The sequence below is a fragment of the Cinclus cinclus genome, chromosome 13, assembly GCF_963662255.1.
Source record: "Cinclus cinclus chromosome 13, bCinCin1.1, whole genome shotgun sequence".
In the NCBI taxonomy this organism is placed as follows: domain Eukaryota; kingdom Metazoa; phylum Chordata; class Aves; order Passeriformes; family Cinclidae; genus Cinclus; species Cinclus cinclus.
Window position 1 is genome coordinate 3,024,561 of NC_085058.1, and position 13,646 is coordinate 3,038,206.

A 13,646-nucleotide genomic window follows, 5' to 3' on the forward strand; every position below is an offset into this window, starting at 1 on the left:
ATCCTTGTGCAGGTCACCCCTCAGACATCCCAGTTTTCAGTGCAGGAATATTTTTAGGTGCTTTGCCCTTGCTTTAATTTTGTCTCTTAATGGGAACCTTGAAGGTAACTGGGCCGTGGTTTGGAGGTGTTACACATTTAAATTCCTCTCTCCTTTTCAGTAGTGACAGTAAAGCGCTTGGAAGGGCTGAATACCTCCTGTATATGAGGAAATAAATTTTCCTGGCTCTGTGACCCCCAAGCCCTTCAGAAAGCTGCTGCACACCGAGTTCTGTGCCTGTTGGGAGCTAGGAGCACTGGAGCCCCGTGGTCACCCTGCCACAAACCCCCTTTCTCTCCTGTGTTTTGGTTTTAAACTGTCAAAATGATGCTGCTTAGAATTCCTCTTGTGTCAAGCATGCCTAAATGTTTATTTATTTTGACTTTTTCTTGGTAGCAGTTAATTTCAATTAGCCCTGCTTCCTTTTGCTCTTCATGAGGTGTTTCTAGCCCACCTTCAGAATTTTTCCTGCTTTACGTGCAGGAATTCAAACCTCCCTTTGCCAGGGGCATTTTCCTGGTGCCAGTGATGCAGCAGTGACTGACCAGAGAGGGGACTCTGCTGCCTGAGAGCTGAAATCCAAATCCTTCCCAGCAAAACCTGCTTCACCCTGGGCTTTTGCTGGCACTGGAGCAGAGCAGTGCAAGGAGCAATCCTGGCTTGAAGAGCTTTGAGGGAAAACCCTGCTAAAGCTGGCACTGCAGGGATATGGGGACAGCAGGACAGTTTCCTGCACTGTTAGGGAGAGAAAATGCTGGATTTGTGTCTGGGTGGCAGCACCGAGCCCTGAAACACCAGCACTGCACACAGCTCCCTGGGTGCTCCAGGAATAACCCTCTCCCAGCAGAGCCAGGGAGGAGCAGAGGTATTCTGGGCACTGCTGCTCTGCTGGGATTGCCCCTGGGATCTGGCCTCTCCTTCAGCAATGTCATTGTGTCACCCTGGACTAAGAGTGGAGGTGTCCCAGAAAGCTCTCCCTCTCCTCTCTCCCTCTCCTCTCTCCCTCTCCTCTCTCCCTCTCCTCTCTCCAGCAGCCTGACACACACTGGGCCAGCCAGGAGTGCTGTCCCTGTCCCCTTTTCCAGGCTCAGCTCCACTCAGGATGGCACTGGAGCTCAGCCTGTGGGGGCTGCAGCTCTGTGCTACTGAGTGCCATTGCTCCTTTTCCTCATGGAACCATTCCCAGTTTGCAGTCCCTGCTGGCATTCCAGCAGCACCAGCTCTAGGATTGTTGCCTTTTCACTGCTGGGCTCTCGTGTCCATAGGGTGGAGGAGATCCCCCCTGGGCATCCTCCAGGAAGCAAAAGCCACAGGAGGCTCACCCAGCTCCTGCTTTAAGAATGTCCCAAGCCCAGCAGGGAAGTGGTGGCACCTTTCAGTAGGTCCCAAGATGAAACTGCCCTCTGGAGCCCTCACTATTTGGAATAAATGTCGTTTTCCTCTCCGAGGTTGGGGACAGGGGGTTGGAAGGACATGGCAGGTGCTCTGCAGTGCCTGGGATCCTGGAGTAGTGCAGCACAGCCAGCCCCAGAGCTGATTTGTTTCCTGCCTGAAGACCTGAAGCTCAGAAGCTCCATTTGCTCCAGGTGCTCCTGCCCCTTGCAGGCACAGGGAGTGAGGGATCACCTGGCAGCTCCCTGTTCTTCCCAGCTTCCTATAGTTTCTGGCAGCAACTTTTAGTACAAGACCAGGGGATTGTTTGGATCTGGTGCCTTCATTCAGGTCAGGATTTATGGCTCTCAGAGCATTTTTATTTCTGATGTGGAAAGATACATTTTGGGTGTCAGTTTTCTGAAATAAACCCCTTGAGTTTGTTCTTGGCCTGTTCTTACCTATCATAGCTGTGCTTGGCATCACCTTGGAATTAATGAGTTGGCATCTGGCTGAGCTTCATCCTTTGGTCAGGACTTCTGCAAAGCCAAGGACTGTGTTGGAAATGCTGTTGGAATTTCCATGGACACTTTGGAAGTGCTTCAGTCCTCTCCTGGTGTGCCTGTTGAGGCGAACACACACCAGCAGGAGCTGAAGCCCAGGTTTTCCTACAGCTGTGGATTTTCTGTGGCTCAGAATGTCACTTCCATAATGTTACTGTCCAGGACGAACCTGAGGCACGGGACGCTTCCTGCATCAAAACCCCTTTGACATAGGATAGTAGGAAGCATATCAGCTTGCCAGGCATTTTCCCAAAGATTTTGCTGTAATTTTGGGAAGAGCAGGCTCAGCTGCTGTCTGGTGGCACGAGAGGTTTTGTTCTCTTTGATCAGAGCTGTGAAATTCCCTTCATTATCTCAGCTTGCAGCTGGAATTGCTCACTCCATGTACTCATGTGCAGGGAATTTGCTGGTGGTGCAGAGAAGCCTCCTATAGGAAATTCCAGGTTCCTGGAGCAGCCGGGCTGGCCTTGGATGGATTAACAGCTCAGAGCTGCCATCACACAGCGAGCCACGTGTGCTGTAATTAGGAGCTGCAGCTTTAAAGGTGGGCCCTGCAGCCCGGGTCCATCTGCTGGGCCAGAGGTCAGCCCAGGCACTGCCCTGAGACAGCCTGAGCTGGGGAGGGTTTAGGGGAGGGCTTAGGGCTGCTCCCAGGGACACACAGACAGGAGCACAGGGTTTAGGGCTGCTCCCAGGGACACACAGACAGCAGCACAGGGTTTAGGGCTGCTCCCAGGGACACACAGACAGCAGCACAGGGTTTAGGGCTGCTCCCAGGGACACACAGACACAGTTCTTCCACAGCATCTCAGTGTGGGAAAGCACAGCTTCCTGGGAGTTGGAGGGATTTTCGTCCAGATGAGTGAAAGAAGCCTCTTTGTACTTACAAGCTGCTGTGTTGTCTTGTAGCCACTCCTGACATCACTGGGCACAAGAGGAGTGAGAACAAAAACGAGGGGCAGGAGGCCCTGATGTACTGCAAGTCTGTGGGCTTCCCCCACCCCGAGTGGGTCTGGCGCAAGAAGGTCAATGGGGTGTTTGAGGTAAGGAAGGGGGGTCAGGGTGTCTGCACCTGCCCAGAGCCCCAGAGGGAGGGATGGGCTGTTGAAGGCACTCTGTAACTTCTCAAAGTGGAGCTCCTCCAGCCTGTGACTGAAGGTGGATATTTTCAGCAGCAGTGAGGATGGATGGGTGAATGCATAATTACTGGTATGTGAAAAAAGTTGCTCGCTGCATTGCTGGGCAAAGTTGAGAACTTACCCTTAAAGTAATTTTCTGGAATTCACTACAAACTGCAAGATCTGAGTTATGAGACATGATTTAAAACGACGTTGGGTTATAAATTCCTCCAGATTTTGCCAGTTGAGCTCACAAGACTTAATGTGAGGAGGATGCAGTTATCCCCATTAGAGCTCAGGTGATCTGTTTGTTCCATGTAGCCAGTGATGTAGTGAGCAGGAAAATGTGACCAGCAGTGGGAATAGAGGAGAGCTGGGAATTTCTAACCCCTCCAACCCAGCTGTTTCCTCTTGCTGCATGACTTACCAGGGAGGCACAATTGGATGGATGGAGCCAAAACGTGAAGCAGATAACAGGATGGGGTGGGTGTTCCCTGCTGAGCGTGAGCTGGAGGTTTTAAGGAGTGGCTGAGCGCTGGCAGTGATCAGGCCCTTGAGTGCAGGGTTCCCTTCGTGGTGTTTTGGTGGTGTTTGGAGAGACAAGCACCAGGCCTGGGTTCCTCCCTCGAATCTCCTCCTGTTCCCGTGCCACAAAGGCCCCAGAACTTAAAGCTGTTGCCATTTCCCACCCCTGTCCCTTTGCCAGGACATCAACAACTCCTCGGGCAGGTTCTTCATTTCCAACAAAGAGAACTACACCGAGCTGAGCATCACAAACCTGCAGATCAGCGAGGACCCCGGCGAGTACCAGTGCAACGCCACCAACCAGGTGGGCTCCGTGTCGGTCACCACCATCCTGCGCGTGCGCAGCCACCTGGCCCCGCTGTGGCCCTTCCTGGGCATCCTGGCTGAGATCGTGATCCTGGTGGTCATCATCGTCATCTACGAGAAGCGGAAGCGGCCGGACGAAGTTCCCGACGGTAAGCGCGCCCAGCGCCGCCTGTGACGGAGCACGGCCAGCCACGGGAGCTGTCCCGCTGCAGGAACCACGGGGGCCTTGTGCAGGAAGGACCAGCGGCCCAGTCTGTCCCGCTCCGCTCCTGGCTTTCTCCTCTCTCCCCTCTCCACACGTTAAGCCCAGAGGGTGCGAGGCCCAGGGCTGGGTTTCAGGGGGTCTCAGACCGTGGGGCGGGAGGGGGTTATGGATCTCTTCAAGGCTTTGTTGCATGAGGGATGGAGTGCTCCCATCTCTTTCCTGAGAAACGCTGTCCATCCGTCCCAAGGAGTGGGGGGCGGCACAGGGGCAGAGCTGGCAGCACCCTCACCATTGGTGGCATTCCTTCCTCCCCGTGGCCTCAGGGTCGGACACTGGGCAGGGCTCTGAGGGAACATGACACTCAAACTAAGGAATCGTTGCACTTCAAGGAATTGAGGCTGCAAAGGTGCTTCAAAACTAAAATGTGCTCAGGGTTCAGAGATGTGGGGTGGGCTCTTACCCTGCTGCGTAGCTGAATCTGTAATTAAGGAATGCTCTGGAACCTGTATCTTAATTGTAGCTGCTGATAAGATTTTATAAAATTAGGGCTTATTATCAGGTTTGGTGGTAGCAATAATTAATTAATCAATCTATTTGGTACATACAACTAGTAGTAACTTTTATCTATGAGCTTCTCCTGCACACCTTCCCCTGTTGCCAGCTGGGGAAAGGGGCAGTGCGAGGCTGAGTATTTGCAAGATCCATGCTGAGAAACAGCCTTTAATGTGCTGCTAGCAGCTTACTCCAGTGTGCAGTGAGAAAAGCTCTGCAAGGACTCCTTGGGAGAAGCAGCAGGAATGTCATGGTGCTGTAGGAACCTGATGGATCCAAGCACAGAGCAAGTGGAGGGCAGCATGCTGGAGTGATCCTCAGCACCATCCTGGGCTGGCCAAGCCTTTCCCAGTGAGAGCTACTTCCCAGGGTGTGGCTGTGGGGCTGCAGGGGGGCCTGGGCCCTCACAGGGCATGAATATAGTGGTGTGAGACAGTGATCTGTGTGTGGGGTGGGCACACTCACCTCACATGGCATCCACAGTGAGGAGAGGAGCTCACAGAACACAACAAATGGAATCACAGGAGAAGGGCTTGGATCAGAGCAGGCTGAAGTAGTGCATCGCTAGAGGAAACCAGCTCTGGTTGTAAGCCTTGAGTAGCACTTACTAACTGCTTACAGAGCATGTGGGGGGGCTGCTCTTGGGATGGAGCCCCCCAGTTGAACCGTAGTGCATGTTCTGTGCATCACTAACAGCTTCCAGTGGCTCCGGCGCTTGTCCTGCCCTCAGCGTGCCCTCAGGGATCTCCACCAGCCTGGAAAACTTGGAACAGACAATTCTCATTTTCCCTTGCATGTACCCACTTCCACATCAGTAATTACGGTTTCCTGTGTTCAGAATTTTCATTGGATGAAGTTTCACAAGGACCAAAATAAGGTCCTGGGAATTTGATACACAAATATTCCCTGCAAGCAGTCCCAGATGGACTGAATCCAGCAGGAATTGGCTTTGGCGTGACCGGATCACAGCACAGCCCCCATGATGGTGCAGGGAAGCTCACATTGGAGGTGAAGAGTTCACTGCCTCTTTCCAAGGCTGGAGTTTTCCTGGCTGGTCTGGCCACTCCTCAGGTACCCGAGGGATCCAGGCTCATCATCCTCCTGGAGCTGTCCAGGATGATGAGCCAAGGAGCTGAGGTTACTCCAGTTCTCACTGGGGCCGCTGTTTTGAAGGCAGAGCCCTGGAGAGTGACATGACGCACCTCCGTGGGGGTCAGATGTTCTCCCTGTCCCCTTTCCTGGAGGAAAAATCCATGCTGAGTACGACAGTGTACCTGTGGATGAGGTTTGCCTGGCTGACAGACACAAGCGGCATCACGTGGCCTTGAGTCACACGTTCCTTGGATAGTTGTGCATTTTCTGTACTGGCATCGAAGCTTTCTGTGCTGCTGTGGTGAGGAATACCCCAAGAGCAGGGCACCTACAAATGCACACGTGGGAAATCATCAGGAGCCTCCTGATTCCCACGTGTGGATGTTTCACTTGGGTTATCCTGAATTTTATTATTTTCAAGACACGGTTATGAAATGCCAAAGTTAATGCAGGAATGCAGTGGCATGCTCAGCGTTTGGAATTTCAGCTCCCTCTTCCAAAATCACACCTCCGCCTCCGCTGCTGCAGTGAGTGGGGAAGGAATGTCAGGGAGCTGTGGCTGAGCCGGCAGGCTGAGGCCAAACACCACAGCACTCTGTGTTATCCACAGCATCTGGCACCAGCCAGGATCTCTCCGCTGGCTTTCCTAATCCTGGTGTCAGTGGGACGTGCTCAGCTTTAGGGTTTGTGCTCATGGCAGAGCTCCACATGAGATGGTGCTGCAACAGCCATTGAGCTGTTGCTGCCCATCCTGCTGGGATGGGAACATTCTCCTTGGACCTCTCCAAATTTAGACACTGAGATTGCTTCATCATCAGCACCATCAGCCCGTCTTCCCAGGGTGGAATAACTCTGGAATGCCCTTCCAGAGTGCCCAGGTTTCTGTGATGTGTGTGAGCCCAGGTCCCACAGCAGGTGTGAGTGTGGATGGCTGAGGATGGATCGCTGTGGATCTGTGCCCAGGGGTCGGTACCGCTTGGCTCAGCATGTCCTCCTGTGGGGGATGATTCTGGCTGCAGATCCCTGTAAAGATCCCGAGGCTTGGGCTGCAGGTGCTGGGACCTGTGGTGTCCTCCCTGTGCAGGTGCCACACATCCACCCCAGGGTGACTGCCACTGTTCCTCAGGAGATCCTCTGATGTCCTGGCCACCACCTGGCCTGCTGAGAGGAGTGCGCAGGTAACTGGAAACGTGACTTACGCACTAAGGATTGTTCTTAAAATTTGGAGAAAAGCAGTGCTGCTAAATGTGGCCACTTCCTATGTTCAGGAAAATCAAAGGCTTTTGGAGCAGAAGGAGCTGTTAATGAGCTGCCGGAGCACACCCTGTCTCCTGGCTGGGGCAGTGCAGGATGAACTGGTTTTGGATCCTTCTGGGAGCTGCAGGTGCCCACGGTGAGCTCTCATCTCATGCTGTGCCCAGGTGATATTTTCTGGCTGGCTCAGTTAAACTTACACAAGTGAAAATGTTTGGGGTGTGCTGGGTCAGGTCCTCAGGTCAGGCCAGTCTGGTGCTGAGCAAAAGTGCCCAGTTAGTCCTGGGGCACGAGACTGGTGGGACAGAAGCGTTCTCTGGGTGAGAGGATCCTCAGGCATCTGGAACTTCTCCCCAGCACTTGGGAGCTCTGCCTGGCCAGCCCAACGAGACAATTGAATGAATTCCCTTTCCCTCTGTTCTCCATGTTCTGCAGGCTTCAAATGGCCTGGCTCAGCGTGCCCATGGCTCCATCCCCGAGAGGCTGGGGAGGGTGGTGGCTCCTGCGTACACTTGGAGCAGTTCCGTGTTCCCGAAACACCTCCCAGTGTAAAGATGTTCCCTGTGTTGGAAGCGCTGCCATGCCAGAAGAGCAGGGACATTCCTTTAACTTTGGCATTTCCTGACTGCAGGACTCGGTTTTGCATGGATCTCGCTTTGTGTGTCCGGTGAGCTGCTTGGTGTGCCTCGGGCCAGGGCTGCTCAGGAGCTCCTTTGCTGATGTTTCCTCCTTCTCAGAACTGTGATTTGGCAGTCGATTCTCCTTCCTGCTGCTGGAGAGCAGGAAAAGGAACGTTGCACCCGTGAAATCTCTGTTTCCACCAAAACAGTGGCATCAGGGGGTGCCCAGCACCGGGCTTGCTGCGCTGCCTGTGGCTGAGGGCTTCTCCCAGCACATCCAAATCCCGTGCTGGAAGGAGGAAAGGAGGGCACACGGCGCCTGAATTCCCGCATCCTTTCAGAACGTGAGTTCTGACTTGCCTTACGCCGGGTAAGACAGCATCCAGCTCGCTCCCCGTTCTCAGGGAGCGGCCAGGGGCTGGCCACGCGCAGCTTCCGTGGCTTTGGGGGCGAGAGCTGCATGAGCGTGGCATGCCCTGGCATGTGGCTGCATGCCCAGCGGGACGCGGTGCCAGCAGGGAATGCAGGGGTGCTCCCCTGGACAGGGAGAGAAGGGAATGGCTTTGTTCTCTGTGGTTCAGCTCGAGCCGCTTGGTTTCAATAGACAGAGCGACCAGCCAGCACCACCTGAGCGTAGCAAAGGTTCCTAAAGGGAGTGGGCTTTCTGCCTTTGTTGGATCAAATAGCCTAAAATCAGCACAGCCCCTGGGTTAAAGGGTGTTCTCTGTGGTAAGTAGAAAGTAAAAACCCCTTGGCTCCATTCCCCATAGGAACGGGAGAGGTTTTTACTTGTAAATCCGTAGTCAAGATCTTGAGTCCGAAGCCGTGAGGCGACCGGGTTATAACATGTCCCTTTTCCTTCTTCCCCTCTCCTTCCTCAGCCTAATCCCAAGACTTCCCATAAATGTGTTTCTTCTCCTGGCTCTGCAGAAGCTCCATCCAAATCCCCACATTCTTTCTAACCCTCCTTTGCTTTTTTCTTGACTTCCCCTGTTCCTGCTATTACTGTAAGTAACTGAAAGAAACGACCTGTCTAACTGAACCAGTTACCTTTTGTAACCAGTGATTTTGGTGGGTTTTTTTCCCCCCTTTTATGCCCCTCTTTCTCTCCCACACTTTAAATTCATCAGGGTGAGCAGATTGTGAGGCAGGTACATAGTGAGGCCATAGCCATCAGCTGTTCCCAGCAGTTCCGTTGTATCCCAGTGGGAATGGACCATAACACAGGACCCTAAGCTGTCACAGGCTCTGGCTGCTCCTTCAGAACATTAAGCTGCCCCTGAATCCCTGGAAGTGCCCAAGGCCAGGTTGAACACTGAGGCTCGGAACACCCTGGGATAGTGGAAGGTGGCCCTGCCCATGGCAGGGGGTGGGACTGGATGGGCTTTCCAACCCAAACCAGTCTGGGATTGATTCTTTGCAGGTTTTAAAGCATGAGCTGAGATATAGAATCCCTTCAGAAGCAAAAATTGGAATCTTAGTGTTGGAAGAACCCGCTGGTGTTTAATTTTCAACTTCCACCAGTCACAAGATGCTGGCCAGGATTAATTTGATACTAAAAATAAATCCTGTAGCTTTCCAAAGGCAGTGAAAGAAAGTGAGCGACATGCAAAATGCCTTGTAAATTAAGGCTGAAACTGGGGGCTGGGGGCAACAGCACAAAACACATTAACATACAAGTGGACCATCTAAGGGAGATCTACTGGTCATCATCCTCCAGTTTTAGTTCCCACATGTTTTTGCCTGCAGGGATTGATTACATGTGTGAAAGACAAGCAGCAGTTCTCCCATTTTGGTTCAGAAATGTGTGCTTGTGGGACCCCATGAAGCAGGTCATTCCATTCCCGCAGGAAAGGCCTGGCTGTGGGGGTTATTGCTGTGTTTGTAACCAGGGGGGTTTTGGAGCCTGCAGATGCCCAGTCCCAGCAGAGATCCTGCAGGAGGGGCTCAGCGCCTGTGGCCGCTGCCGGCAGCGTTTGGGCAGTGCTGGGGGACGTCCCCGTGCCATAGGTGGTACTGACTGCTCTAGAGCAGGGCTGTGGCATTAAAGCTTCGGGTTATATTGATCTTGTCGGTTACTATGACTTCTTTTTTTTTTCCCCCTTCAATTGCATCATACCCTTAAAAAATGGTGGTAAGTGAGAGCTCTGCATGCTTTGGAGTTTGTTTAACCTCCGCTTCAGTCTATACAATGCACAAGTCATAACGTTAACACTCTTGAAAACTTTCTCATTCACGTTCACAACTAATTTGGATTTCAGTTTGCTGTTTTGAACCTTTTCTTTAGTCTGATTTTGTACTGGTTTTTCTGTTGTTCTGTTGCCCCTGGTTTCGCTGAGGGTTCGGTCTGTGTCTGTACTGTACTGGGGATGCTTTTCCAGCACTTAAACGTCAGCCGGGAATTTCCCTTGGTCTTTTTATCTCTGGTTTAGGTTAGAGGTGGGACAGGGAGGAGTGGTGGGGATCCACCATCTATTTAAGTGTTCCAGTAGGCTTTTTTGTGGGACCTTCGTGAGGAATCACCAACGGCAGCTTTTATAAATGTGAAACTTCTTTTTTTTTTCTTTTTTTTTTGACAACACAAACTTGCTGATCTGAAATGGGCATTTTAATCTTTGAGCAGAGAAGGGAAAATGGTTATTTTGTAGTGAGTATCCACGGTGCAGTTTGATATTGCTGAAGTCCAGCCAAACAAACTCCCAAAGCTGTCGATGGTGCTTGGTTGGAGCCGAGTTGGGTGGCAGAGGCAGCGCTGGTGCTGGGGGCCAGGGCTTGCTGTTCCTCCCAAGGCTCCTCCCACCCGGAGCACGGAGCTCGGCTGCTCCTGGATCCTTGATTCCCAAAGATGTTTGTGGAAGGAAGCTGTAGATTCCTCTGCCGTGCTTTGTGTTTGAGTACCTGATGTGTCTCTGTATATCTCACTGTATATACAACAGCACATTGATGTCTGGCTGTCCTTCCTAGTCCCAGTTCTCTGTACGGTGTCCAGTAGTTACTGTTGCTAGTACTGGAATTCTGTGGACACTAGTGTGTCGCTAGTCTGTTACTTTGGCTGTAAAGCTCTTGGTTTGTGGTTAGTTCTTTATTTTTGAAGTATTTTTTGTTCTGGTCACTGTCTGTGCTAGCGGTGGCTTTGCCTCTCCGTTGCCTCGAAGGCCCAGGTGGAGTAATGTCCCCTCTCCCTGACATTACTCCTGGCGTGTGCTCATGCGGATGCCTACACTGTAAGACTGTAATTTCCATAACTGCTTCATGTGCACTGAGCACCCTTGTGGAATCCTGCTGAGAGTTTCTCAAAAGACTTCTCTGAAAAAATCCCTCCAGCACGAGGTGGGAGTGGCAACTGTCAAGTGCCAAAACCAGCAGGGCCAGAACTGGTCCTCCCAAAATCCATCCTGTGGGAGCATTAGGTTCCTGGATTGACTCTTGTATGGTTGTCTAAATGCATTTCTGTCTTCTGTACTACAGCGTGGGAGAAAATAGTGTTTGAGAATTCAAAAAAAGCCCAATTGGTCTTGAGAGTTAATATGAAACATTCCTCATTGGCGGATTTCTCCACCCCCCCACCCCCCTTTCCTCCCCAGTTCTTAAAAGTGTTTTGCCAAGGGCCATGGGCAGGATGATGCTGTCAGTCCTCTGCAGCTGAAGTGTGTCCGGAGGTTTCCCAGCACTCCCGACTCCTGGTGACATCAGATGCTACTGCCCAAGGACCATGGCTGGGGCTGGAATCGAGTGTTCCCCTTCAGCCTCCTCCTAACCTGGTCCCTTCTAATTAAACATTGAGAAAAATGGGGAATGTAGAGGTTGTTTCATCCATGGGGGAAAATGAGTGTGGGGTATGTACCCTCTTGGGTATATACCAGGAGTTACCCATCAGCAGTGGAAAAATGGCTTGAAAATTAAAATACGGATTAAAAAAAAGTCAATGCAAGCAAACATCCAGCAGGATTTTACAACCGAACCGTTGGTTTGTCTCTTCATCTATTTTTTATGAGATTGAACCACTGGAACTTGGGGACAAGATGAGTCTTGACCATGTTGCACCAATCTGTCCGCTACAGTTGCAGTCCTTCATGACCAGCATTCCAAATGTTAACTAAACCCATTGAAGCAACATACCTGCCATTAAACCCGAACCCAGAGCAGTAACTCCATGATCCTTGCACTCCCGACTGGAATGGCCTTTGATGCTGTAGATAGATCAGTTTGCTGCTCCACCTGTGGCACCCTGCAAACTCTGACTGTCTTTTTCTTTCCTTCCCTTGTCTCTCCCTGGGTGCATCGGGATGCTTGCTGCAGATGATGAACCAGCTGGGCCAATGTAAGTGTGCTTTCAGGAAAAAAATACTCTTTGGGTTAATCAGGAGGGTTGTGGGAGGTGATAAATCACAGGATTGGTACTGCATGTGACATTACAGATGGTGTTGGGCCGTCTGGTGTGTTTCTTAGCACTGGAGGAAAGAAAAGCAGCATCTTGCTAGAAAACAAATACTGTGCTAAAATACAAAGTCTAAAACTCTGTTGTCTTCAGCCAGTTAAAGGGAGGAAGACTGAAACGCTGTTTAATGGAAGTACAGATAATGTCAGTTTTTCCTGGACCTGTGACTGATTTTGGTGCATTTCTCTCTCATCCCTTCCTGCAGGAAAACTAATTCTACAAACAATCACAAAGACAAAAACTTACGTCAGAGAAACACAAATTAAAAATGCTCATCATGTAAGTATTGCCTGTGCCCGGCCGGGAGCGGGCAGGCCCAGCCCTCCTGCCCGGAGTGCTGGGGGCGCAGCAGCGAAACATTCCCGCTGCGCCTCAGGGAGCGCGGGGGGGACCAAACATTGATTTCCTCGAACAGGCAGGGGCTTTAAGGACCTGCCTGCTAAAATCTAGACAAAGCTGCCGAGCCCTCCTCATTCCCTGCTAAAAGGTGGAGCTGGGGCTGTCGGGAGCCCGTGCCCCGGTGGGAGCGCGGGGATTGCAGGCTGCGGCGGCTTGCACTGTTCACCATTGACTAGCACCTCTTTCTCATTTCTTTTTTAGAGCTTTAAGTTTCTGAGAGACTGATGGCAATATGACCTGCTAAATTTAAGGGTTGGAACTCTTGGTTCTAGAACTCCAGTTCTGTCTGATTTCTTTATTTTTCTTTCCTTTCCAAGTGAGCAACAATATGACTGTCTAACGCATGCCTTATTTAGCCTCTCCTGCAAGGATGACCTAGCCAGATGAATTTTAATAATGCTTCCGTGTAGAAGGTGTAAACTCTTTTGGGCTTGATGTGCTGTGAATGTTGCTTTTTTTTCCCCCTCCTTTCCTCTCTTTACACGAGCAGTAGCCAGGCGGGTTCACGCATGCGCCGTTTTTTACTTCCTGTAGCTGTTAAATTCGGCACCGCTCAAACCGCACCGCTGCCATCTAGTGAGACTTCTTTTGTAAAGTACAGCAAAACTAAAGATATATACAGTATATATTTATATTTGGGGGAGGGGAAACCAGAAGTCGTTGTGGATCATTTTGAAGCTGCTGATATTCATTCCTTACTGTATGGCTGGAAGGAGGGACCGATGCCAGGCTGGCGCTCGCAGCAGGGACATTGGAATTTCCTCAAGGGCTTTAACCAAGGAGCACGGGGTGTCCTGTTGGGCGTCAGGGCTGGGTGGTGCCAGGGGCTGCTGGTGGTGGTGGGATGCAGTTGGAAACAAAAACAAACCTTCGGTTTATAAATATATATATATTATTGCTTTTTAAGTGATTTTTTTTTGTTGTTAACTCATGTAAATTCTCAAATCCTTTTGCACTGATGTGTTCGACATATTCTTGTACATTCAATTCAGGCAAACTTTTATATTTTTTTTTGTTTTGTTTTTGTTTAAATGATGAAACGTTACAGCATGGTGATATTCTATGCAACTAGTTATTCCTCTTTAGTTTGACACTGTAATTTCTCATGATTTTAAGATTGTAGAAATAGACCTACCAGGGTTCTCATGATGTGCGTAACTGTAG

The 13,646-nt window shown here is 51.0% G+C and overlaps 1 protein-coding gene across 1 annotated transcript in view; it reads left to right on the forward strand.

Annotated features, from left to right (window-relative positions):
* Positions 1 to 12,723, forward strand: part of NPTN (neuroplastin) — a 38,463-nt gene extending 25,740 nt beyond the window's left edge. The window contains exons 4-8 of the mRNA XM_062501302.1: positions 2,883 to 3,016; positions 3,798 to 4,071; positions 11,945 to 11,966; positions 12,289 to 12,362; positions 12,684 to 12,723. Of these exons, the coding sequence (XP_062357286.1) occupies positions 2,883 to 3,016; positions 3,798 to 4,071; positions 11,945 to 11,966; positions 12,289 to 12,349 (491 nt within the window). The 3' untranslated portion in view covers positions 12,350 to 12,362; positions 12,684 to 12,723. The remainder of the gene's footprint in view (positions 1 to 2,882; positions 3,017 to 3,797; positions 4,072 to 11,944; positions 11,967 to 12,288; positions 12,363 to 12,683) is intronic.
* Positions 12,724 to 13,646: the final 923 nt, after the last annotated feature.